Genomic DNA, 26,842 nt, shown 5'->3' on the forward strand with positions numbered 1-26,842 from the left:
CTGAAACAGTGTAATATATAAAGACACACTATAAAATATCAATTGAAATTATGTTATTTGGTTATCATTGAAACCATAAATAGACAGTGCTGTCAGAGAATTATCATTTTGCATGCAGTGCATCATTTAATACATGTGATGAGCTCTAACTAACTACAACTATCTATACTTATCAAAATTAATGACAGTAATTTATATCTATATATCTTCAGCTGGCTTGTGTTAACACCTACTTAAACCACTGGCGGATCAAGAACTTTTCATTAAAAGGGGGGGGGGGGGGGGGGGGGGGGGGGGGGGCTGACTGACCTAAGGAGGGCCCACTCCAGTCATGCTTCAATGATTCCCTATATAATCAACCAAATTTTTCCCACGAAAGAGGGCCCCCCCCCCCCCCCCCCCCCTGGATCTGCCTATGTAAACAGTCAGAATTAGTACAAGTCTTGCTGAACAAGTGGTTATTTATCTTCTGGTCATCTCATGTGTGATGTCATGTTATATATATCAGATGCAATTTTTTGCCAGAAGCAAGTTACTGTAATTTCAAAAAAAGCAAGAGTAGGTCAATTTCCAGTTCCACAAAAATGTTAAATTAAAAATATGACATCAAAATACATGTGTAACTTCTTCATTTTATAATTTCATAGAAATCAGATTAAATATGACAAGATTACCAAATTTATGAAAACAAAATAACACTATTCTGAAATTACTCTTACATACATAAAAAATGACAATGCACTGACTTTATTTTAGTACCATCACCAGTTAAAATCTTCTATGTTGGCATGATAACAATATTACTAAATAATTATAAAAGTATGTATAGTTTTTTAGCACCTTAGATATACTGTTTATTTTTTTCTCTACAATTAAGTAATATTTGCTGCCATTATGTTAGGTGTAACCTCTGATATTTTGTCAGTTAAATAAATATTTCTGTAAATTTGCGTTCATCGATCGTCAAAATATGTTCAGAAAAATCAAACATAAGAAGTAAAAGGGTAAATAAGTTTATTAGTTGCAGGCTGGTTGCAGGACTGGCTTGACAGGCATTATACTGTGCTGATTTATGCCCCTTTTTTTGGTTTGTGCATCTGTTTGTTTGTCTATTTGTCCATTCATCCATCTGTAGGTCCCTTTTTGCCCGCTTCAGATTAAAGTTTTGGTCAGGTAGTTTTTAAAAAGTCCAATCAACTTGAAACTTATATATATTATATATATAGTTCTAATGTACATAAATAGATTTCCATGCAGAGAGATTTGTAAAAAGATATGTTGATTATTTATCACTTTTTTCATGATTAGAATGCTGTGTCATATTTAGTGTATTACAACTATTACCTCATAAACATGCTCATTGCATATTAAATCAATTACAATTTTCATTGAAATTTATAAAGTACAAAAAGTTTTACTCTTCCCAGTAGAGGTATAATCTTTACTACTGTTTCACATTATTTGTTATATGATGAAACCAGTGAGATATGAGGAAAATTAAACAGCAATGATATTATATAACCCAGAACCTTAAAACAGTACTTAAAACAATTAACACAAGCCTGTTTTTCTAGCCATTGAATACGAATTATGGGAAGAATTGCTTCAAAGAGAAAAAAAATAAGTTAATTATTCTTCATATAATAACTTGAGCATAGCTTAAAGCTAATAGATCAGTCCAAATTCTCCTTTAAGATAAAAACAACTAATTTATCAAAATTGATTTCCTGTATAAATAAAATACATTATCTGTTTTTATGAGTTGCATCTCTGATTAAAGAAGTAAGAACATATGGTCCCGTACTATCTATGTAAACTTGATTCTGTGATGTACATAGGCAATTACTGTGCTGTATGTGTTACACGGTTCTCAATGTAAGTTATACTGTTCAATCAAAATTGATTATTCTGACAGTAATTCTGTTGTTGTTTGGTGTTTTTTTAGATTGTCATAGACATTGATTTCGCAGCTGTATATAAAAAATTGCAACCTGTCATATAGACTAGATCATAATCTTGGTTTTATTTCTATTATACTCTGCTACTAAGGCCAAGGGTGCATTTAAAGTTTTATCCTCATCTGTCAGTGTACGTTCATCTAATTCTTTACTTAGGTATGCATGTTTCCAATTTGGTTCTGGTTCTCCAACTTTAATTTGCCTCAACCAAATGTTATGAAACTTAAATATGCAATGTATATCCTTATAACTGCCAATCACAGTTGAACTTCAAATTTGGATTGTGTCACTTTATCTGTTCTTAAGCTATGCATGTCTCTTAATAAAAGGAAAACTTGCCAATAGTGTTGTTTCCCCTGGACTCTTATTTAATTCACAATGCTCTTATATAGTATAATTACCAGCAAACACAGATCAACTTTGTACTTGGCTGGCGTCAGTCCATTGTTCTTTAATTATGACCTTTTTTAACTGGAACAACCATTTACAAGCAATGGCAGCTGTCCCATGGACACATTTTTCCTATATTTAACTTTATTTTATCTTTTACTTTTTTGAGGGAAAGGGGGGGGGGGGGGGGGGGGGGGGTTGAATTGGGTATTGATTTTGTAAATTTGTTTTATAGTCTGCTAGTGCTGTGTATTATGAGTGAATAAATGAATTAATTTTGACTGAAGTGTTGATCGTTTTTTTTCCCTGTACTTATAGTTTGGTTAAGACACACACTGTTTAAACAAATTCAAACAGTAACATAAACACCAATTGACATAAAATGACTTTGAACTAAATACAAGTCTTTTACAGAATTTCTGTGTTCTATAAATTGCATGAGAAAGGAAATGGGGAATGTGTCAAAGCGACAACAACCCGACCATAGATATATACATTGTACAGAAATCCAATTAACTGCAAAACCATTTTCTAAGTTAACTCAATTACAAAGATAAGTATAGACAATGATAGAAAAGCTTATGAAAACATTTTCAGCATAGACATTAATGATTGGGAACTTACTGCTTTCTAATCAAATAATATATAACAGGCTATTATTTGAACTTGGAATTATTTTTAAATATGGAATTTGCATAATTTCTTGTGTTTAAATTTTTTTGATAAATTTTGTTTATTTGGTATTATAATCTTTTGAGTGGTTAATACCACTTTCCATATAATGTATTTTGGTTAGATAGTGTTGTGCACGGCACAGTACATTCTATTGAAAATATACTATTTTCTTTGTAATAGAAAGTGTTGTGCGCAGCACAGAACATTTCAGTACAGAATAAACATGGAATTTTAAAAAAAATTCAATAACAAGAAATCAAGCAAATTCCATAATTAAAAATAATTCCAAGTTCAAATAATAGCCTGTTATATGGTATGGAATTTTAATAATTGTGCTTTTAGCTCACCTGATTCAAGGAGCTTAAATCTGAGCTTTTTCCATAACTTTGCTTCTGGCGTCCAATAACTTTTAAATCAATTGTCACTTCTCAAGCTAGACCTTCACAGAATTTTGATTATAAATTGTATGTTTTGCTGCAAACATTTTTGTTTTAATGATATCAAAAAAAAGGTCAGTGGCGGATCCAGGGGGGGGGGGGGGGGGGTTGGAGGACGATTAATGCATTTGAATGGGAATATATGGTTGGAACCCCCCCCCCCCCCCTTTTCAAATGGCTGGATCCGCCCCTTAAGGTGTTCACCTAAAATAATTGTAATAAATAAAGGGTTTTAACATATATATTCTGGTCAAGCAGATGACGAAAATAAAATATTCTGAATCCAGAAAATCCCCATCCCTTACAGTATTCAATTTTGAAAAAAATAATCTGATTGATAGCGTTGAAGACCTGAATAGAAATGTTCATGCTTTGTGCAAAAATAAAATTTCTGACTCAGAAAAAAACCCCAATTGTACCCCTTCCTTTAAAAGTTTAAATGGTTGCTCCCTAACTCAAATGAAATATTGTCCTTATTGTGAAAAAGTACACACAGAGTTATTTCCCTTATAACTTTATAATATTTCATATTGTAACAAATATCAGATGAACATGTAGGTAGGTTTTTTTTCATTCTAAGTCCCTGAAGTTCTTTAATAATAATTGGACTGTCAATCAAGAAATGGGAAATAAATGAATTATAGATTGAGCTTTTGATGTATGATCAAGAGACATAACAAATATTTTATGTTGTAATCCAATATTTGTGATGTGAATTTCTAAGCAGTATAGAATTCTATTTTCAAGGATTCTTTAAAGAACAAATTAATTAGTTCATTATTTGTAGAAATAGAGTTTGCTTATTGAAAACAGTCTTTAGAAATGCTGTTGATTTCTAATTTAAGATCTAATTGGGGTTTTACAAAAAAAGATAAAACAACTTGTACCAATACTACAAATAAATGATCAACTATCAAGAATAGAAAACAATAAACACAACAAACAAAACAAACAAAAGAATAGAGAAAAAAAGGCAAACAAAATATAATATTGAAAGTTACTTGATTATTAAAGAATACAGAGTCAAGGGACCCCTTCCCCCATGCAGACCCTCACAGTTTTTAGGGTGTTTGATAGTCAGGACCAACACAGACCTCTATAGGTATTTACATCCTTGTTTTTTTTATTCTATGATGGATAGTTTGTCACATTGACATTCATACCACATCTTTTTACTTGAAAGCAATGAGATTATGTCATCAGGGAAAAGCAAAGACTTAGGCTTTGATAAAGTCTAATAAGCAATAATTACAGAAGTTATAGTACTCTTTTAACTTTTTCTCTCATCTTGAAAATTGTGTATCCATCAAAAATTTTACTTTGCTGGTATTTCTATTTAGGTTCTCTTTGAAATCAAATATTATTATAATAGTTTATTGTGGGTTTGTACAATCACAAAGGGATATCTGTCTTTCGTATCTGTCTTTTCTTAATGCATCATCTTAGTCAACTTTTGATTGTAAAACTTTAACCCTTGTTGAGTGCTGATAGATGTAGATCAATATGAAAATATTAGGAAATGTGTTATAATTGCTGCATGAGGCAATTATATCTACCATAGAAAAAAGAATCAGAACCTTTAAGAATCTATATGCTATTGTCCTGAGTGAGAACAGTTCAAACACAAAAGGGTGGACTTCCAGTCTAGGAAATCTTAATTTGTACCATTTTATTTTACTGAATGTTTCTGCTCTATATTGATGACATCTTATAAAGCTACTAAAGGAAATGGTTTGAACCCTTTAACAGTTTATCCCCTCATTATTCTGGGCTATACCCATATGTTGCACCACAATAATTACCCCATGACTGAGCTCAGACTGTCAATTTTGAATATTTGTTACTTTTCTTTTCATCTCATTTTTATGCCCCTCGCTGTAGCGGAGGGCCAATTAAAGTTTTACACTTGTCTGTCTGTACGATTGTCCCAACCTCCCAAAAATTGGTTTCTGTTCTCTAACTTTTAGAGTGCCTCAACCAAATGTTATGACATTTATACACAATGCTTGTTACCACAAATACCAGATCAAATTTTTACCAATATAGAGTTATTCCCCTTAACAAATGCAAAAATAGCTGCATTTTTCGTTTCTGTGCTTCGTCTTTAGCATGGCCTTTACAAAATTTTATGGAACACCATTCTTATAACCATAAATCTCTGATCAAGTACATAATAAAATAAATTACCATTTTTTTCAAAGTTACTGTTTAAAAATTTCTTGGTTTTAAGTTCATAAGAAAATAAGAAGATGTGGTATGATTGCAAATGAGACAATTTACCACAAGAGACCAAATGACACAATAAGCAACTTTATTTCATGGTATTACCATCAACAATGAGCAAAATTGAGACTGCATAGTCGGCCCCAAAATGACAAGTGTAAAACAATTCAAATGAGAAATTTAGATGGCCTATTTTATGCATGGTACTGCAATCAAGATAAATTGTTATTGTATTTGAACTAAAAAACTTCAATTTCATTCAACATTTATTTTATGTGTTTTGTTCTCTGGTTTGACTATTGAACAGCAAATAGCTTATATCAGTTGGTAATTTCTCGTTGTGTCAATGGCCATTATACATATAGCCAGGGCTTAAGTAGAATATATATATATTTCCAGTCATTTACGATTGGTTTTATCAGATCGAGATTTCCTTTAAGTATAAGACAATCCTGATTGTGGTTGTTGTACTAATATATAAGTAAATGTCAATTTAGAGAAATAATATATCCAAGAACCGAAGATTACCTTATAGAAGCTAGTATTTCAAAATCATGTCTGATTATTATGGGTCATAAATCTTTGGTCTGAAATTTCTGTAGGGAATTGCTTGAACAATAAGAGACAGTGGTCAACATTAGAATTGCAAGGCTTTTTAAAAATAAACATATAATGTTAAAAATAATTACTGTAGATCTGTACTGAGAAAATTTAGAGTATATATCAAATAAGTGAAAATCAATCACTAAAAAAGATTTTTAGATTTTCAAATAGTTGGTTTTAGAGAGTCTCATATCCTTGAATACATATACAGGTACATGTATAGTAAATTGAAGGGTGAATGGGATTTCCAAATTAAAATAGAAAATGGAGACTTTTAGATATGAATTAGTGCATGTGTGACTGTGTTGTGATCAGTCTGTCTGTCCTTCCACAAGAAAACTTTTCTCAAATTTTTCTTGGCTTCTAATATGAAAGGGAAATATTTTATATTTCCTCTGCAGCTTTGATTATAATGTTGAGTTGTAGAGAGAAAGCAATTTTTACAGCTGCCATATAGCTACATCTTATTTGCTTATTATATAATAGTGAGTTTGTAATTGCACATGAACTGTCATTTTTTAAGGTTACTTTTTTTTCAAATTTCTCCATTGCAATTTTAAAGAGTATTAAAGAACAGGGCAATAATAAGTGTTTAGGGGCTGCCTGAACAGGGAAAACTTTAAACTCAGATAATTTTCAAGGATCTTTAACTAAGTGTAATTTCAATTTCAAAATATTTTTTCTTGGCCTTATATGCACTTTTGAATATTTTAACCGGATTTTTGAAGGATTGAATTATGAGAATAAGATATTCTCATCCTTCAGTTTTTTATCCATGATAAGGTCCTCTGTGTAATATATAAGAAAAACACAATTTCCGTTTGTTTACTTGTTTATTTGACATTTAGCTGCTTGACGCTTTATGATCAATATCTTTTATTATTTGATTTGTATCCCGAAATGGGAAAATATCAGAACTAATGGACTCTGTAAACTGGATCAAATTACCAAATAGTATTGGCCTTGTCAATGGCATTAGATTTATCATTGTCAGAAAAACTGATTTCTTCAACCTTAATTTGTATCAGATAATACACTGTAGACAGCGATCTGAATAATCTCAAATAAACTTTCTTATAGAATAAATTGGTTTTGGTATTGCCTTCCTGTGTGCAGTTAAGGAATCAAGAATTATTAGTAGCAGGATAATATTTCAGATTTAGATTGTTCCTGTACGAACTGTGACGCCCGTATATGACACGGAAACCAGGCATAAAAATCATTCTTTATCCTAGCGGCAAGGCAGTGTTTACAAAATGCATGTCCAGGCGTCAACCAGGCGTAAATTAGGCGTAATTAAGGTGTAAACCAGGCGTAAAATTAGGCGTAATATTTAAATGAGTACGCCTGGTTCACAAAAAAATAGGCGTAATATGCAAATGAGTACGCCTGGTCAATAAATAAACCAAGCGTAATATCCTTACATAATACTACACTTATTTTAGTTCAGTGAATTAACCTAGCTGTGTACTTTTGTGTATTTGATACAAACTTCTGTACTGTTGCTTTTCTTTCTTATTGTTTGACAAAAAAACTTGAAATATTAACCACTGAAGTAGTTAATATAGAAATAAATACATTTTATGCACATAATGGCTCAAATAAGTTTAAGTTTAAATATGAGTTATGACAATTATTTTTTCTTGAAATAAAAGTAGCATTTAAACTAAGTTGTTTTTGAAAATTGTTGTCTTTTGAACTAAAATATAAATGATAATACTGCAATTTAACTTAAAGTAAAAGATTTTAATGTTATTATCCAAGGATAATGGTTTTGGGATTTCAAAAATTCTGATAGAACATTATATACTTTAAATAACTTAGTTATACTCACATTATTATTATTTACCATGTATTACTACTTTCCTTTTATTAACCGGATTTTTGTGACAAAAATGTCGGTTATTGATTTGGGGATGTACGGCGGGCGGGCGGGCGGGCGGTCGGGCAGTCGGGCGGGCGGGCGGGCGGGCGGGCGGGCGGCAATCAAATGTTGTCCGTGCATTAACTCATGAACCGTTCAACCAAAGCTTTTAAAATTTTAATATGTTATTACTGACAACTATTTGAAGGTCAAGTTCAATAATGGCGATTTTGACTTTTACCGTTCAGGAGTTATGGTTCTTGAAAGATTGAAAAATGGAGTTGTCCGTGCATTTACGCATGAACTGTTCTACCAAAGCTTCCCAAATTTTAATATGTTGTTACTTATGAAAGAATGGAGGTCAAGTTCAATAATGACGAATTTGACTTTTACCGTTCAGGAGTTATGGTTCTTGAAAGATTGAAAAATGGAGTTTCCAGTCGTGTCCGTGCATTTATGCATGAACTGTTCTACCAAAGCTTCCGAAATTTTAATATGCTGTTACTGATGACAAAATGGAGGTCAAGTTCAATTATGACGATTTTGACTTTTACCGTTCAGGAGTTATGGTTCTTGAAAGATTGAAAAATGGTGTTTCCCGTCGTGTCCGTGCATTTTCTCATGAACCATTCAACCAAAGCTTTTGAAATTTTAATATGTTGTTACTGATGACAAAATGGAGGTCAAGTTCAATTATGACGATTTTGACTTTTACCGTTCAGGAGTTATGGTTCTTGAAAGATTGAAAAATGGTGTTTCCCGTCGTGTCCGTGCATTTTCTCATGAACCATTCAACCAAAGCTTTTGAAATTTTAATATGTTGTTACAGATGACAAAATAAAGGTCAAGTTCAATAATGACGATTTTGACTTTTACCGTTCAGGAGTTATGGTTCTTGAAAGATCGTAAAATGGCGTTTCCATTCAGGTTGTTGCATTTACTCATGAACCATTCAATCTAAGCTTTTCAAATTTTTATATGTTGATACTGATGACAAAATGGAGGTCAAATCTGATATTGACGATTTTCACTTTCACCATTCATCAGTAATGGTTCTTGTGATGCCAGGACACAAATAAATGTTAATAAATCCGGTTTGCTGTCGTTGTGACAGCCTCTTGTTTCACAATTTTATTTATTTGATTCAGTATTTCCAATTTCAGATTCTTCCAAAAAGCACAAAACAAGCAAATTATCCCTGAATATATTAACCTGCCATGTGTCCAACTCTTGCAAACTAAAACCAAACAGCCAAATTTTGAAAAAAAATCCCATGATCCTTTAAACAAAGCATTATGGGTATTTCTATTGCATTATGGGTATTTCTATTTACGCCATACCAACAGTTTTACGCCCGTAAGAAAATTTACGCCTTGCTTATTTCAATTTACTCCTGTAAGAAAATTTACGCCTTGCTTATTTCAATTTACACCAGGTTTACTGCTTTTTTCTACGCCCGTAAGGACTACAAATTTACGTTTCCTGCTCGCTTACGCTTGGATCTAGACACGTAACTACCACTTACGCCTGGTTTACGCCTTATTTCCAGGCGTAATACGCCTTATAATTTCGTACGGGTGTAACTACTGAAAGTTTACTGAAATATGAACATATCTTTTCAATTAAGTTGTTTATAGGTTTATTCAAGATTTTTTTGGGGGGAGGGGGGGGGGGGGGCAAGGTGTTGCGTTAACCATTGAAATCATGAGGTACATGTGAATTAATATATATTTGACAAAATAAACATTTATTCCATGTTGAAGACATTATAATGTCTATCAGCTGTCAGTTTTGAAACCTTTGAATTATATTTGTCTTACAGTATTAAAATTAACTTTGAAACTTGAAACCACAAACATGACAAAATTCTGACAAAAAGTACTTTTTTGAGATTGCTATTTTCCCAAAGTGAGCAACAGCAAGACTTATATACACCAAAAGGAATTTTACATGAATATTGTTTTATGTATCAGCATGCTAAATAAAAAAGTTGTATTTCATTTAATAAGCATTTAATATCAATCAGACCGAGCTTTACGTTACCTGTCAAATTATATACATACTTTAAAAAAGTTATTCAATTCTTTAAATATTTACTTGCAAATGCATGACCAATTCAATTTTAGTTATGACAGAAGCTTTTTTATAAGCTGCAACAGTTAAAAAATCTAAATTCAACAGTGGCGGATCCAGCCGTTTTAAAAAGGGGGGGTTCCAACTATATGCTCCCATTCAAATGCATTGATCATCCAAAAAAAAGGGGGGGTTCCCCCCCCCCCCCTGGATCCGCTACCGATTCAAGTAATAGCTTTGGTTAACTTCTCATAAGTTGACCCTAAAACATGATTACAGTAAACAACTATAGTTTACCATATGACCTTCAACAATGAGCTAGACCCATACTATATTGTAATCTTTAAAGGTTCTGGAATGACATAATGTCATCTGTATCTGGGTTTTTCCCCCTCACCTGTTTGATTGTAATTTCAATACTAAACCTATGAACATGATAAACATTTAAATTGCTTCTGTAATACAAATGATAGCTCAGTTGCAAGAAAATCTGCTTATATATTAGTGAATTTTATGAAGCACTGGTTGGATAACCGATTACAATCAGACATTATGTTTGGCAGCAAAAAAGTCAATAATAACAGCTTGCTCCATATGAAATAGTACAATTATATAGTTAGGGGTGTCAAATAAATGAAATATACAGTTAAAATAAATGGTTGTTTATTTTTTTTAAGGGCAGTCTGATGGAAAATAGGTAAAGAAATAAATGGACAAAGAGCGACCCACAACAAGCAATGACAGAAACAATAGTCGAAAATCATCCATTTCCAAATCTTCTAATGAGAAAGCTCGAGATTCTAATGACCGATCAACATCAAGACACAGAAGTTCCTCTCTCGAAAGACGAAAAAAATCTACAAGAAGGTCTGAAGAAGTTCATGCTCTTAAGGACTCTGATACAACTTCAGAATATTATAATAATGAAACACAAGATGAAAATCGTAGACTCAGTCAGTCACAAGGTAGACCAGCATCAAGGTATGGGTCTACAGAAAAACTACTGCAGGGTCAGGAATACATGCAAACTAAAACAAAAAAACAACATTCAGAAGACAGAAGAAGAAATTCACAGTCTGAAGATAGGAAAAAAAGTTCCAAACAATCAGGAGGTGATGAGGACAAAAAAAGTCGACATAGCAGTGGAGGGAGTCGTATTTCCTTCCAGAAATTGCCAAAAATCAGTGATAATGATTCAGCATCAAAGTATGAAATCTCCAATGAGTATCCTATGTCTGATATGTCAAATAACCCTCCTACTGACCATCAGCATGTACGAATGGTTAAAAGCAAATCTGATGACAATGCCTCAGCCCATACAATCAGTAATAGCAATTCTGGAAGACATAACTCAAAAACATCATCAGATGTCAAAAGGTCAAAAACGATCGAAAGCTCCATTCCCAATCAATTTAATAAAAATGATTTTAGTATGCCAATGTTTTATGGTGTGAATTCTGATCGAGGAAGACAAAAACTTCTGAATAGCGATCATACAATAAGTCTGTCAAATGAATCTGCCTCTAGTAACGATTTATACAGTAATGGGAGTATGTCAGGCATACCAGATCAGAGTCGACAGTATCTTTCAATTGATATGGAAAGGTTAAAACATCAAAAGAGTGAGGAAGATTTAAGTATAGCTACGTTAAGTGGATATACTCATCATGGACTTCGTCATAGTTTTCCGAGTTCACCATTCACACAAATTATTCCGGTTGATGTGCCAAAAGGGAAATGCAAATTTTTCTACAGCATTATTTTTTTGTTTTGCTCATTGATAGTGTTCTGTCCTACTTGTGTGCTTTTGAGTGTTTTGTTGCCAATAATTTATTTCATAAAAAAATTGTGTTCATGTTGTTGTTGCTATGGAAACAAATGTCAAGCAGGTGAACTGTTGACTAAAAGAGAGATGCTAGCTTTACGCCAATGTCAAGGTAAAACTGACATCTACCAAGCTTTACTTATTGTTGAAGCTGGTTTGGATATACATCGAATTCAAGATCTCATCAATGCAAGAATTGTTTGTGCTGAGGATGAAGAAGGCATAAAGTTATATCCAAAACTAACCAAAAAAATAGTTCAAACATGTTCTGGTCTTGCTTGGGTCCAAGATACCAACTTTCTCATGAAAAATCATGTTTTTCCTATGCCTTCTTCATTAGAAAATTTAGAGGATTTACAAGAATACATTTCAAATAGAAGTTCCCGATCTTTGACCTCAGGTCACTCTCCGTGGGAAGTTCAAGTTTTACAAGGATTTGGTGAACACCGTGATACAATACTATACCTCAGACTTAGCTCTTGTATTATGGATGGCATGTCACTTATGTATGTATTACAGAAATCATTATCCGATACTGGTTACTTGACTGCTCCCAAACTTAAATTTTCCCGTCAAAATATATTTCTAAATAGTTTGAAATCACTATTTGTAGGACCTTTAGTGTTTATGCAAAAATATTTATTTATGAAGAGAGATTTTAATATGTTTCATGGAGATCATGTTCATATATCAGGGAAACAAGTGATGACGTGGTCTGAACCCTATGACCTTGAACAGGCCACTCGTATCAAACAAATTACCAGAAGTACAATGAATGATATTTTGTTGTCTGTTACAGCAGGTTGCCTACGGACTTATTTTAATCAAAATGGTGTTTTAAATCCTTATGATATCAAAAGTATGATAGCCGTTCATTACAATTCTGGTTGTTCATATTACACAACTGAAAATAACAATTATATACACATGAGTGTACCTATACCAACAAATACCGAGGGAGCTATTCCTCGTTTGTGGAAAGTTAAACATATAATGGATAAATTGAGTTCTAGTGCATTATTTTCAGTGACTCGAGGAGCAGTTTGGGTCACTTCATGTCTATTTTCTGTTGGTATATTTCAGAAATTTTGGAATCATATTCATGGTAAATTCACTTGTGTCATTTCAAATATTCCTGGACCAGAAGGAACTCTGACATTTGCATCAAAGCAAATTAAGTCTGTGATTTATTGGGTTCCACAGTTACACAATATGGCTGTTGGGATCTCATTCCTTAGTTATGGACAGTCTATTCGGATGGCTGTTGTTGCAGAAAGATCGGTGCTTCCAAATCCTGAGGTGCTCACTAGGGACTTCATTGTTCAGGTTAGTCTTAATACTGAATTGTTTTTTTAAGTAGATATAAGAAGATGTGGTATTGAGTGCTAGAATGAGACAACTCTCCATCCAAGTCATAATTTGTATAAGAAAAAACATTATAGGTCAAAGGACGGTGAACTCGGAGCCTTGGCTCACACCAAACAGTACCGGTAAGCTATAAAGGGCCCCAAAAATTACAAGTGTAAAACCTTTTAAACTGTCTCATCTATATAAAATATTGTATATATATCTCTGTAAGGAATTGTTAAATAATCAAATTTAATATATCATCTTTTTTTTTCTGGTACCGTTTTTTTCAGGATTCATTGGTTATAATGGTGAACCAAGAGTTTTTTTAAAAGTTTTCAACAAGTACTATATAAATTTGCTGTATCTTGGTTGACCTTTAGTGGTTATCTCCCATGTTACTGGTCTCTAGTGGATAGTTGTCTCATTAGTTAACATTCCACAGCTTCTTATTTTTAAAATTGTAAGCAAAATTAAATTTGTAAATTTTTTTTTATCAGAAATACTATTTTAAACACCTCGAGGTGAACCAACGCCTGTGTGAATCATTTCGATTAGAGTCCCTGAAGTGGATACCTTGGTATGCAGGGTTGTCAAATTATGCAAATGAATGCAACATTAAAATAATACTCCAAATTGACAACAACACTTCAATTGGTCTGCAATTTTATTTGCTATGGTCTACATGTTTCGCCTGCTATTTAATCAACTGGGAATAAAGGTTAGAAATGGATAGCTGCAGTCTCAATTAGTTTAACTCTGTATCATATTCTTATACATTTACAAATGATATTCAATGAACAAAGTCCCAAACACTTGCCGTCAAGTCGCAGTAATATAACATATGTTTTATTAATAACAGTGAAACCTGTCTTCCGAGGACACATATCAATCTTATCTAGTTATTTAAAGTGTGAATAAACCAAACACCTGTTTGAAAATCTGAAGCCCAACAAGGGTTCTGTAAAAACCTTTTTTTCTAACTTGTCAAAATAATTGAGTTATGACCAAATGATGATATGTGTCTGAGATACATATATATTTATATATTTCATATCAAATACTTATTCACTCATAAATGTGTTAACAGATGGATAAATTATCAGAATTACTTGCTCATAGAAGAATACCAGGAGAATATCTGACAAAGAAGATAGAGACATTACAACAACTTGATGATGAAATACATTCAGAGCCTACAGTCCATCAGGTACATTGAGTATTATATGAGGGGGGTCAGAGGGGTCCTGATCCCGAAATCCCGGGCTTAAAAACATGATATCCCGAGTTGCTGAATTTAAAAAAAGATAAATCCGACATCCCAAAATTAAAAAAAAAGAAATCGGCCAGATCCCAAAAGGGTCAATTCCAAAATCCCGAGCTTAAAAACACCAGATCCCAACGTCCAGAAAAAGGTCCTGCCCCCCCCCCCCTCTTATATTAATGAACACTGTATAGACCATCAGATACATTGAGTATTGTATTAATGAACACTGTAAAGTCAGAAATGTATGGATGTAAACATGTTGTGTGATTGGTATCACATCAGTTAGATTTAACATTATAGGAGTCTTTGTGGTTGTATGGGCTGATCCAGCCATTTGCAGAAGGATAGGGGTTCCAACCGTATATCATATTCAAATGCATTGATTGTCCAAAAAAAGGGGGGTCATGATACTATCATGTTCTTTTTAAGTCATATTTTTGCCTTAAACATTTTTTTTCAGGTTTGCTGTTTTTTTAATTAATATCTGCAGAACTGTACAAAAAAATCTGTTGCACACATTTGTATGGTGTGCTATGGAAAGCTTAAAAAAAAAAAAAAAAAGCTTGCATATGAGGCTTGTAAATCTGTCATATATTTTGAAAATAAGAAAATGAGATTTTAATGTCCAATAAATAAGACAAGTTTCTAAATGAACTGTAAAGACAACTACTAGATAAAGCCATTTAACATTTTTATACCCCCACACAACGGGGTTGCGGAGGGTATAATGTTTTTGACCCGTCCGTCCGTCAGTCCGTCCGTCCGTTCGTTCGTTCGTCAGTCCGTCCGTCCGGCTGTCCCGCTTCAGGTTAAAGTTTTTGGTCAAGGTAGTTTTTGATGAAGTTTAAAAAGTCCAATCGACTTCAAACTTAGTACACATGTCCCCTATGATATGATCTTTCTAATTTTAATGCCAAATTAGAGTTTTTACCCCAATTTCACGGTCCACTGAACATGGAAAATGATAGTGCGAGTGGGGCATTCGTGTACTGAGGACACATTCTTGTTTCTTATACAATTTTTTTTTCTTACACTTATTTAATTTCTCAAATGACAATGTGGGGACGTGGGGTATGTGAGCGTGCTCACTAAGGTTCTTTAATTATTAATGAAATGTAGTCAAGAGAAATTCAGAAAAAGAATATGACTTTCTTCACTTGTGCAAGTTGGAAAAATAATCTGAATGGGAGATAACTCTAACTCAAAAATTATTTACCATTTATTCCAGTAAATAACAATTAATTATATAAGTACAATTGTAATATCTAAGCAGCTGTACTCTGCTATCTTTTCAATCTCATTGCATGAATAATTCATAAATGAAAAATAGGTTTAGTTGAAAAAATGAGAATTTAATATGTGTATATCTTACATTAGGAATCCCATTTCTTGTTTCTATCAATCTGTATCTTCCTTTGTATTTGTTTTTGGGCTGATTTTTGTCCTTTTGACATTTTTATTTTGTCCTGCTGGTGAGTTTTACTTCAACATTGATTTCAGAAGCCCCTCATTGTCTTCTTCCCCTTTTTTGCACTCAATATAAATTATTAAGAATGGCAAATTATTAAATTTTGATACACCAAACATCACCATGGTATATTGTAATTGTGAAATTTTTAAGCAAACAGAGAGGACAGAAAGTTGTGTTTTTGACCCCTATATCAATACAAGTTATGCAATTGTTGAAGCTTGGCAATCAAATCCTATAGTCATGATATCAGAACTAAATATTAGACATCTTTCATTAATTGAAGCCTAATTCTATTTGGATTGGCAGAACTTTCAGGTCTCTTACCAGTTTTTTTATTATACATAATTCACTTATTAAGAATTGTATTGATTCTACTTATCACAGCGGTAAGAGGTTTCCCCGTATAATCAAACAAACGTCAGCATAGTTATTGCGAGAACATGATCGTCAATATCCAATTTATCATTGTCAGAAAAGAGCTTTTTATTTAAACTTTTAGGAACAAAGATACGTTTTTTATCATGTTTATAGTAGAACTCCTGATGATTATTGCAGCAAATCAGAAAATATAAATTTCAGCATGCAATTCATTCATTCTTTTTGTTGAGTACATCCTTTAAATCTTTTCCTGAATTGGAATTTATGAAATCGTTAATTTCTTTGATAACTATTAAGGAAGTCAATTACCAAAATGCACTTGAATAGTAACATTAAGACAGAGTCATTCACTGTCATCTAGTGATTAATTTTGTATTGAAAGTCTTCCATTTATTGGAAAATGTTTAAATTTTTTGTCAAAAATTCAGCTTTAAATTGTGAATGCTAATTTAATAGAGCTTAAAGAATGTGTTAGAGCTTATATAGATATAAGAATATGTGGCATGAGTGCTAAATGGGACAACTCTCCATATCCATGTTTGTGACTGTTTCATTCTCCCCTTACCTTACAATTAAAATTGCATAGAAACACACCAATGGGTAACTGAAAATTAGTTGAAACTCATCAGATTAGTACAAGCTTGAACAAAAACATCTAACAAAAAAATGAAAGAAGAAGAAGTTATAAATTGAGTGCACTAACAGTTATTGAATGATGAAAGATACTTCAAAGCCCTAGCTTCAACTAAATAGAAACCATGTTTTCTCAGACTAAAATATCAATCAGTATACCTCCATTGAATTTAGTTAAAGGTAACTTATATAGCCTATATAAGGGTAACTTATATAGCCTATATAAGAACTCTTAAAGAAGCATATTCAAGCCCAAATAATTAGTATAGAGAGAAAGTTACTAAGGATCATAATTGATATAACTTGGTTATCAATAAATGTTTAGTTATGTGTTAAATTTTTTAAGTCAAGTTATGGCTTTATAAATAAGGCTGTGAAATCCTGTTTGCAATAAGGTTTCTACAGGTACAGCCAAATGTTAAACCCAAATCTGAGCATCAAATAGATATATGAATTAAGTTACCTATTTCATGTTTTTAAGTCTGGTAAAATGGCTATCTGATTTGACATATACGGAATTTCAATATTCAGGACATTTCAGCTCAGTATTATATACAAATGAATGTCACGTCATGTTTTCAATATGTCATGGCAACTCCAAAATTATTTAGAAAAAACATAACTGATTATTTGAGGCATTAATTGATAAGTTCAGGGGTAAATTCAGTAAAAAATCTCCCATTGACTTTAATGCTAATCTATGTATGGAATTAAATTTATACCTGATTTACCTTTAGAAATTGTAAACTTTCATATATCATTCATGAAAGTACAAATGTAGCCCTATCTTTTGCAACAATAAAAACATAGGGTCATGCGGCATTTTTGGGCATTCACATGGCCTTGTTTACAAACAATGTAGATTCGCACTGAATTCCTATACTGACCCCCATTACTTTTCAACCCTGTAGTAAAAAAAATTAGTACATTCAGCATTTATTTTTTATTTTTTTTCAACTCTAGTTTTGATCCATCTGCCAAAAAATATTTATTAAAAACATTATCTACCAATCAGAAGAGCATAGGACTTCAGTGTTATACAGAAAGCTCTCCCCTAAATGGGCGATCCCTGATGACGTATATTTATTTACTGAATTTACCCCTATAAGGGACTTTTTTACTTCTTTTCCCACTTTTTTAGTAATAAACATGTAAGGTATCCAATTTTCAAGTTCCAGTTTCAATACAACATTCATAAATGCTGAATTTGTAAAGATAGAGCAGAATGTATACTACAGCCCATACTGCGGCCAATGTTTATTTGGTATATAAAGTTGCACATTGACTGTTTTTAAAAGAAGGGTGTAAAATACTATGTTCAATAAATATGAATTGTTTTCTGTGTTTGCTTTGACCAGTATTGAAAGTACACCTAGAAATTCAAGACTTGGTGTACTCTTGAGTTAAATTTTTCCTTATATGGAAGGTTTTGATTAAATACACTGAAAAGACCACAAAAAGACTTTTATAATGCTTTTTGAAGCAGTTTGATACCAAATAAAACAACAATTATGTTTCATTATACTAAATCTGTGTTTTAATTACTTGTAAAATTCACAAAATGTCATTGACAATCACTCTGCAGAAATTTCTGTTACTCCAACATCAGGATGGATTCTTCGCCAAAACTAGGCAGCCAGAACTGAAGTAGAAAAAAGTGCCAAATATGAACAAATAAGACTAAGTATAACCAAACTTTGCATTTGGAAGATTAAAGTAACAATTTAGAATATTTAAAAGCAATTATTAAACATAAAAATCCAATTACAAACATTTCAACACTAGTTTCCTAGATGAAGGACATGTAATCATGAAAAGTTGTCTAGTACAGTTTTTAAATAAAGAAACGCACTGCGTTATGTAAAAATAAATGGATATCTTCATGCGGTCAGATTACTCGAGTGTGAAAATACTAGAAAAGTGCTTATTTACCACTTGTTCTACAACTAAACATGGGGAACACAGCTAAAAAAAAAAATCACTATGTCAAAGGGAGGTAATCCATTTTTTTCTTATGATTTTATATACATTATGAGGAGAAATATGTGCTAAATGTAATGTAAATGGGGAGAATATTTATGCCTTTCATTGATATCATAACTGTAAAGTGTAATTTGTATAGTTTCTTTCAATCTGCACACAAAAACTGATTTTTACCATATACCCCCTGCTTCCTGTCACAGTACACTCAGTGCATCCTGGAAAGCCGCAGCTAAGATAGAAATTTGTGTAAAATACAAATTTAAATGGTTCCAAAATCCTTCCATTACATTAACATTTACAGGAAATGAGTTTGTTGATTATTGTGTGGCCTTGGACAAGTACAGTGAAAGAGGGCATATTTTCCTATAGGGGTAAATTCAGTAAAAAATCTCCCATTGACTTTAATGCTAATCTATGTATGGAATTAAATTTATACCTGATTTACCTTTAGAAATTGGAAACTTTCATATATCATTCATGAAAGTACAAATGTAGCCCTATCTTTTGCAACAATAAAAACATAGGGTCATGCGGCATTTTTGGGCATTCACATGGCCTTGTTTACAAACAATGTAGATTCGCACTGAATTCCTATACTGACCCCCATTACTTTTCAACCCTGTAGTAAAAAAAATTAGTACATTCAGCATTTATTTTTTATTTTTTTTCAACTCTAGTTTTGATCCATCTGCCAAAAAATATTTATTAAAAACATTATCTACCAATCAGAAGAGCATAGGACTTCAGTGTTATACAGAAAGCTCTCCCCTAAATGGGCGGTCCCTGATGACGTATATTTATTTACTGAATTTACCCCTTCAAGTGACCTTATATCATGTTGAAGGCATATCCAAATAAAACTTACAAATAGGAAAAAAAGTTGATTTTTTTTTTTTTTTACAGTACATATTACTAACATTAGATGATAATTTAAATTTAATGGAAAATCTCAGTTGAAATTGCTTCAACTTTGGCACAATCCTTCAATTATCAATTATTTTGATTACTGAAAATGATAAAGTATAAGCAATGTAATCTTCCTAAGATAGATTTATGATCATCTGAGGTAATTAATATAATCATTAGAAAACTATCCAAAAGGCTAAAAATTGTAAATGCTGGTCAGAATTGCAGAAATTACTGACTAAAAATTATAAATGCTGGTCAGAATTGCAGAAATACTGACCAAAAATTATAAATGCTGGGCAGAAATTAAGAAATACTTGTTATAAGTCAGCGCATTTGTTTTCCATTTTGTTTTAATACTATCTATCATTACAAACATAAGAATCGTGTTGTATTAACACGTTTTCTTACTTTAATCAATGTACATAGTTGTGGTATTAAACACTTGGCAACAGAAGAAATTACTAACATCAATTTTATACAGATGTGGCAGAAAATATTACACAATTATATATGTGAGACTGTTTATTTTGATCCAATCTCAAAATAGTGTACACTTATATTCAAAGTTATTGTAATGGGTGTTGTATTGTATCAAAGTGTAACGTCAGGAATGTTAACTGCAATAGTTTGGATCTAGTTAAAAGACTACTTGTTTTCAGTCAGGTTCTAGTGTAATACTTATAAGTAACTACTGGTATCACATTAATTTTATATTTTACTGAGATATCTAAACTCATAATTGTATTGCCTTTATCATGTTTATACAGATCCAGAATTTTATAAAGTAGGGCTTGATCTACAATTCTAATGCTGTTTTGTTATTCCCCCGCCATAGTGATGGGGATATACAAGTTTTACCCTTGTCTGTAGGACACGTCTGTACATCCAAGAGTTAGTTTCTGTTTTCTAACTTTAGTTTGCCTCAACCAAATGTTATGAAGCTTATACACAATGCTTATTACCACAAAACACAGATCAAGTTTCAATTTTATTAAGGAGATTTTTGTGACAAAAATGTCGGTTATTGATTTGGGGATGTACGGCGGGCAGCGGGGTGGGCGGTTGGCAACCAAATGTTGTCCGTGCATTAACTCATGAACCGTTCAACCAAAGCTTTAAAAATTTTAATATGTTGTTACTAACAACTAAATGAAGATCAAGTTTAATAATGACCATTTTGACTTTTACCATTCAGGAGTTCTGGTTCTTGAAAGATTGAAAAATGGCATTTCCAGTCGTGTCCCTGCATTTACGCATGAACTGTTCAACCAAAGCTTCCCACATTTTAATATGTTGTTACTGATGACAAAATGGAGGTCAAGTTCAAAAATGACGATTTTGACTTTTACCGTTCAGGAGTTATGGTTCTTGAAAGATAAAAAATGGCGTTTCCATTCATGTTGTTGCATTTGCTCATGAACCATTCAACCTAAGCTTTTTAAATTTTAATATGTTGATACTGATGACAAAATGGAGGTCAAATTTGATATTGACGATTTTCACTTTCACCTTTCATCAGTTATGGTTCTTGTGATATTGCCAGGACACAAATAAATGTTAATACATCTGGTTTGCTGTCGTTGTGACAACCTCTTGTTCGATTTAAAATCCTTAATACAGGAAACGTTCATACTGTCTAGAATGGTATATTTTTTAATGTATTTTTCACATCCTTCTTAGAGATAATCCTAGGAGATTTGATAACACGACATGATGACTTTTAATGGGCATAGAATGTTTATTTGTATACGAAATCATATATATATAAAACACCCACGCCACAACAAGTTGGAGATCTTTTTTTATTGAAAATGTGATATAAATAATTATTGTGGTTTGCAGTATGTCTGGCGTCATTACAAAGCTCGACATAAGTGTACTTTGTTATTATTTGATTTGTCGCCATAGTAATGATAATAGCAGTTGATCAGTGTTATATTATTTCAAAGTATCTACACTTGCAGAGTAAAGATCATTGCAATGTTTGGTAATTCTTATAAATAATTCTCAAACAAATACCACAATAGTTTGGTATAAGCTGCCAATCGTTTCACACACATGTTTATTCATCAATGAAACTGGTAGAATTCTTGCCAACATTCAAAGAAAATGTAAAAATGCATATAAAACAATGATGGATTTTTAGCAAATATGTTCTAACAGCTAAATCAATTCACCTGTGAAACTATTAACATTTGGCCAACTTTTCCTTCAGATTTATGTCTTCTTTTATTATTCCTGGAGTTGTCTCCCCTTTCCCTTTTTTTCTGCTTGAGTTTTATTTATTGGACAAAGGAGTTGGTTTCAATATTGGTCTTATAAATTAATGTCCTTGCATATGTATTAATTAAAATTCAGTAATGGTGAAGTAAACATTTGATGACAAAATATTTTAAATTAACAACAATAAAATTGAGGATGGAAATGGGGAATGTGCCAAAGAGACAACAACCCGACCAAAAAAAAAAAAAAAACAACATCAGAAGGTCACCATGCAACAGGTCTTCAATGTAGCGAGAAATTCCCGCACCCGGAGGCGTCCTTCAGCTGGCCCCTAAACAAATATATACTAGTTCAGTGATAATGAACGCCATACTAATTTCCAAATTGTACACAAGAAACTAAAATTAAAATAATACAAGACTAACAAAGGCCAGAGGCTCCTGACTTGGGACAGGCGCAAAAATGCGGCGGGGTTAAACATGTTTGTGAGATCTCAACCCTCCCCCTATACCTCTAGCCAATGTAGAAAAGTAAACGCATAACAATACGCACATTAAAATTCAGTCCAAGAGATGTCAGAGTCTGATGTCAGAAAATGTAACCAAAGAAAATAAACAAAATGACAATAATATATAAATAACAACAGACTACTAGCAGTTAACTGACATGCCAGCTCCAGACTTCAATTAAACTGACTGAAAGATTATGATTTCATCATATGAACATCAGGCACAATCCTTCCCGTTAGGGGTTTAGTATCATACCATCATAACGTATATGAGAAGAACATAACCCGTGTCATGCCAACAACTGGTTTTTGAATAAATGTGTTTAGTTCCGATGCAAAGACCCTATAAGTGAATCAATATTAACGCCAAAATATGCAATCTTCAATGACCTGACAACAGTATCGTAACTATATCCCTTCTTAATAAGTCTATTCAAAGGTTTTGTTAGTTTTTGAGGTGAATACTGACACCTATGTGCTTTATAAAGAATATTTCCATAAAAAATTGGATGTGAAATACCTGAACGTATAAGAAGTCTGCATGTTGCGCTATATTTACGAATGATGTCCTTATACCAAGTACAAATTCAACAAGTTATGATGCATTAATAGAACACTTATGTCATAAAAGACGTTGGGGTATTTTACCATACATATTATACCTGTTATTTCTTGTTAAAACCCTTGAACATGTTGAAAAACAGGAATTGATCGAAAATAATTGAAAAATAGAAAAATAACTTAGTTTGAGGTTGTTAAACTAACCAAAATAAAGTAGAGTTCAATTGATTGAGTTTTAAATAATTCCTTGTTCTTACATGTTTTATGAGAATTGAATGAAACCTGATTAGAATCAACCATGAAAGGCCATTCCCTGTTAGCCTCCTAGTTTTTTTCTCTTCAGAAATTAATTGTTTCTAGTTGCTTAATGAGGGCGCTGTGGAAACATTGTGTGAGTTATCTTGCATTTCCTCTTTTATATATTATAGGATATGCTAGAATAATTATATTAAGTCATAAATTAGATAATATTAATGTTTTGGTATTAAGAATTTAAAAGTTATTGATGCAAAAGACCTTTCGTAACCAGCATTTTACAGGGAACACAAAGTCTTTTGGGAAATACATGTATAATAACAGCATTATATCCGAAATGTGACTTAATAAAATGTATTATTCTTTAGAATTAATGGCTTCCATTGTTTGATTAGGAGGGGATATGTTTTATAGCCTTGCCAGAAATATTACGATTTAAAAAAGAAAATTGATGATTATATTATATCTTTACTCTGATCAAAATCATTTGATTTATTGCTCATGTTGAATATGAAAAAGAATTATGCATTTAGGAGAAAATTCAATTAACTACAAAATGTACTGTAGCTCTGTTATAACATCAGAGGTGTTATCATGGTTATCATTTGTTGATATGTGTGAGGGGAAATAATGGATAGGGAAGTTGAGAATTTCATTTAGAAATTATTGAGAAATAATTTTATCTATTTTTTATTTGACACAAAAACATATAGATTTGAAACATATCAAAGATTTCTTTTTTTTTTCTAGAATTGCAGGTATTTATAGTTGCTTGTTTTGGTGAAATTTTTGTCTTGCCTGCAATGAAAGTTGGATCATTCCATGCAAAATAAAGTATAGCAATAAGGCAGCATAAACTATTTTTATTAAGATTTATATTTTTGAGGGTTGAAGGCCTTGTGTGTAGATAGATGTTTTATTTAACAAAGTTAATTGACTGTCATACGGTAGATAGAACTTTTGGCTTTATTTTCATGGCTAATACCATTTATTCCATTAGGTACATATACTGTTATATTTATTCCAGTGGAAATAATATTCCAGAATATTTATTCCATTTGGAACTGATATTATGAAGGAACTTCTATTTCGTGACAGAACTACACTACAAGTCAACTTTAACAACAAAATGCATTACAATTTATGCATATGCTATTGCAATCTTAGAAATTAGGAGTTATTATAAAATACTTAGACTACAAGTAAATATCATAATTACAACATTTAAATACTCAAACAACAACAGAGGACAACTTCAAGTTATTTAAGTGTGGTCTTTATTTTCAACAATCAGCAAAGGAGTAATTTCGGTAAGGGCTATATTTGGCCCTGATTATAAAGTTCTATGTAACAAGATGAAAAATGTTCTAAGTTGACTTTAATTAGACATGTGAAAAAGTTAAATAAAACTATTTTTGTTAATGTTTTATTCTAAAGCGTTGATTTTTACATCCAAAATAGGTCAAGATAAGAGATTTTGGCAAAATTTGTAAAAATGTGCAGATTTTAACCAAATTTAGGTCCAGGAAACATGAAGCGCAGGCGTAGACTAACTTAATATTCAAGGTAGACATGTAAAATGTCTTAACAAACATTATTTTAAAAGATGTTTGTTGTTGATGTATGTTTTCTGTCCAATAATCGATGGAAAATCAAAATAAGTGCTATTTGTGACGTCAAGTAAAAAGCAGGATCGTAAATTTTCAACAAAAGGGCTTATTTCCTACCTAGTCATTGTATTACCTATGATTCATTGCGATATTGGTTAATAAATCCTAATTTGAAATTTAAGCTAACAAAAGGGGCCATTTTAGGACCTTACCGAACCTACTCCTTTAAAAAAAAGATAAATTTGCACACTATAGAAATGAATCTCATAAAGAATTGTGCAGCAGACACACTTACTGGGTAGAACAATTAAGTCCTCATGTTTACATGGCAGACAGAAGCGCAATGTCATTATTATATTTTTGTTTCTAAGTCAATTATCACAACATGAATGCCTCCTACAAAGATCACTTATTACTGAGCTCCAAGCATAATATTTATGGTACAAAACGATGTGTCTTGATCATTAGAAGGCTGCTAGTAAATTGTAAAAGGAAAACATACAGTAGTACAAATTCTGTAAAAGTTCAAAAGACCAGAGACTTGTTGATGGCTATTGTAATTAAATTTATTAAGGTTCTCATTTCTTTGAAATGTCTGTACTGCTTTATCGAATCTTTTGGTGTTTTCAAGATTAATTGCAACTGAAAAAAATCTCATCAAAATCAATTAAAATCTAGGTTATTCAAGTCCAATTCTCTCTTTAAGGCCCCATTAAATCAATTTCTAGGTGTAGGAGCTTACTCAAATGACATAAGTCATTTATGTTCTCATGCTAAGATTTCCATTAGGGAAAAAAGCAGTTTAATGCTCAGAGATCTTAAATTGATGATAATATGATAATGAATCTCACTGTCAAAAATCATATTAATGAAAAATGAACACACATCATGTGACTAAAATAAAAAAGACAAAAAGAGAAAATACAGCAAGATCAAAATAAAAAAATAGAATCAGAGTACATTTAGTACATAAATATTCCATATGATCAAATTTTCATGCTTTTCAAGGGCATGATAACATATATAATATATATTTTAATTCATCTATTTTCAGCTCCAGATGAAGATGGCAGTTATACAACAAGAAATTCAAGATCTGAAGGGTCAGCTGGATAGTGATGGTCGTCAGAGGCATTTCTCCAAAGACCAAAAAATAGTCAAGAAAATAGAGAACTTAAAAGAACATTTTAGGGAACTTTTGGTTGAATGTCGACAGAGAAAGGCTGCGGAGAGTGAAAATGCTATGATTCTAACTGAAGATGATAATGTAAGCATTAATCTGTTAAGGGGCCAGCTGACGCATGCCTTCCGGGTTCGGGACTTCCCTGCTGTATTGAAGACCCATTGGTGGACTCGGCTGTTTTCTGCTCTTTGGTGGTGTTGTTGTCTCTTTGACACATTCACCATTTCTATTTTCAATTTTATTCCTGCTGTATTGAAGACCCATTGGTGGACTCGGCTGTTTTCTGCTCTTTGGTGGTGTTGTTGTCTCTTTGACACATTCACCATTTCTATTTTCAATTTTATTCCTGTTTGTTATATTTGTGCAATCCTTCCACAGTGAGAGAATGATTATAGGGTTATTTATTCATTTGTCTGTATAAAAATAATAATAGGAGATATGGTATATCATTACCACAGAGATAATT

The 26,842-nt window shown here is 32.2% G+C and overlaps 1 protein-coding gene across 2 annotated transcripts in view; it reads left to right on the top strand.

Annotated features, from left to right (window-relative positions):
* The window catches only part of LOC143047855 (uncharacterized), a 54,519-nt gene that overhangs the window by 18,469 nt on the left and 9,208 nt on the right, over positions 1-26,842 (top strand). For both annotated transcript variants that reach the window (XM_076221155.1, XM_076221154.1), the window contains exons 3-5: positions 10,901-13,374; positions 14,486-14,605; positions 26,248-26,460. In XM_076221155.1, the coding sequence (XP_076077270.1) occupies positions 10,933-13,374; positions 14,486-14,605; positions 26,248-26,460 (2,775 nt within the window). In that variant the 5' untranslated portion in view covers positions 10,901-10,932. The remainder of the gene's footprint in view (positions 1-10,900; positions 13,375-14,485; positions 14,606-26,247; positions 26,461-26,842) is intronic.

Source organism: Mytilus galloprovincialis, chromosome 10, assembly GCF_965363235.1.
Source record: "Mytilus galloprovincialis chromosome 10, xbMytGall1.hap1.1, whole genome shotgun sequence".
In the NCBI taxonomy this organism is placed as follows: Eukaryota; Metazoa; Mollusca; class Bivalvia; order Mytilida; family Mytilidae; genus Mytilus; species Mytilus galloprovincialis.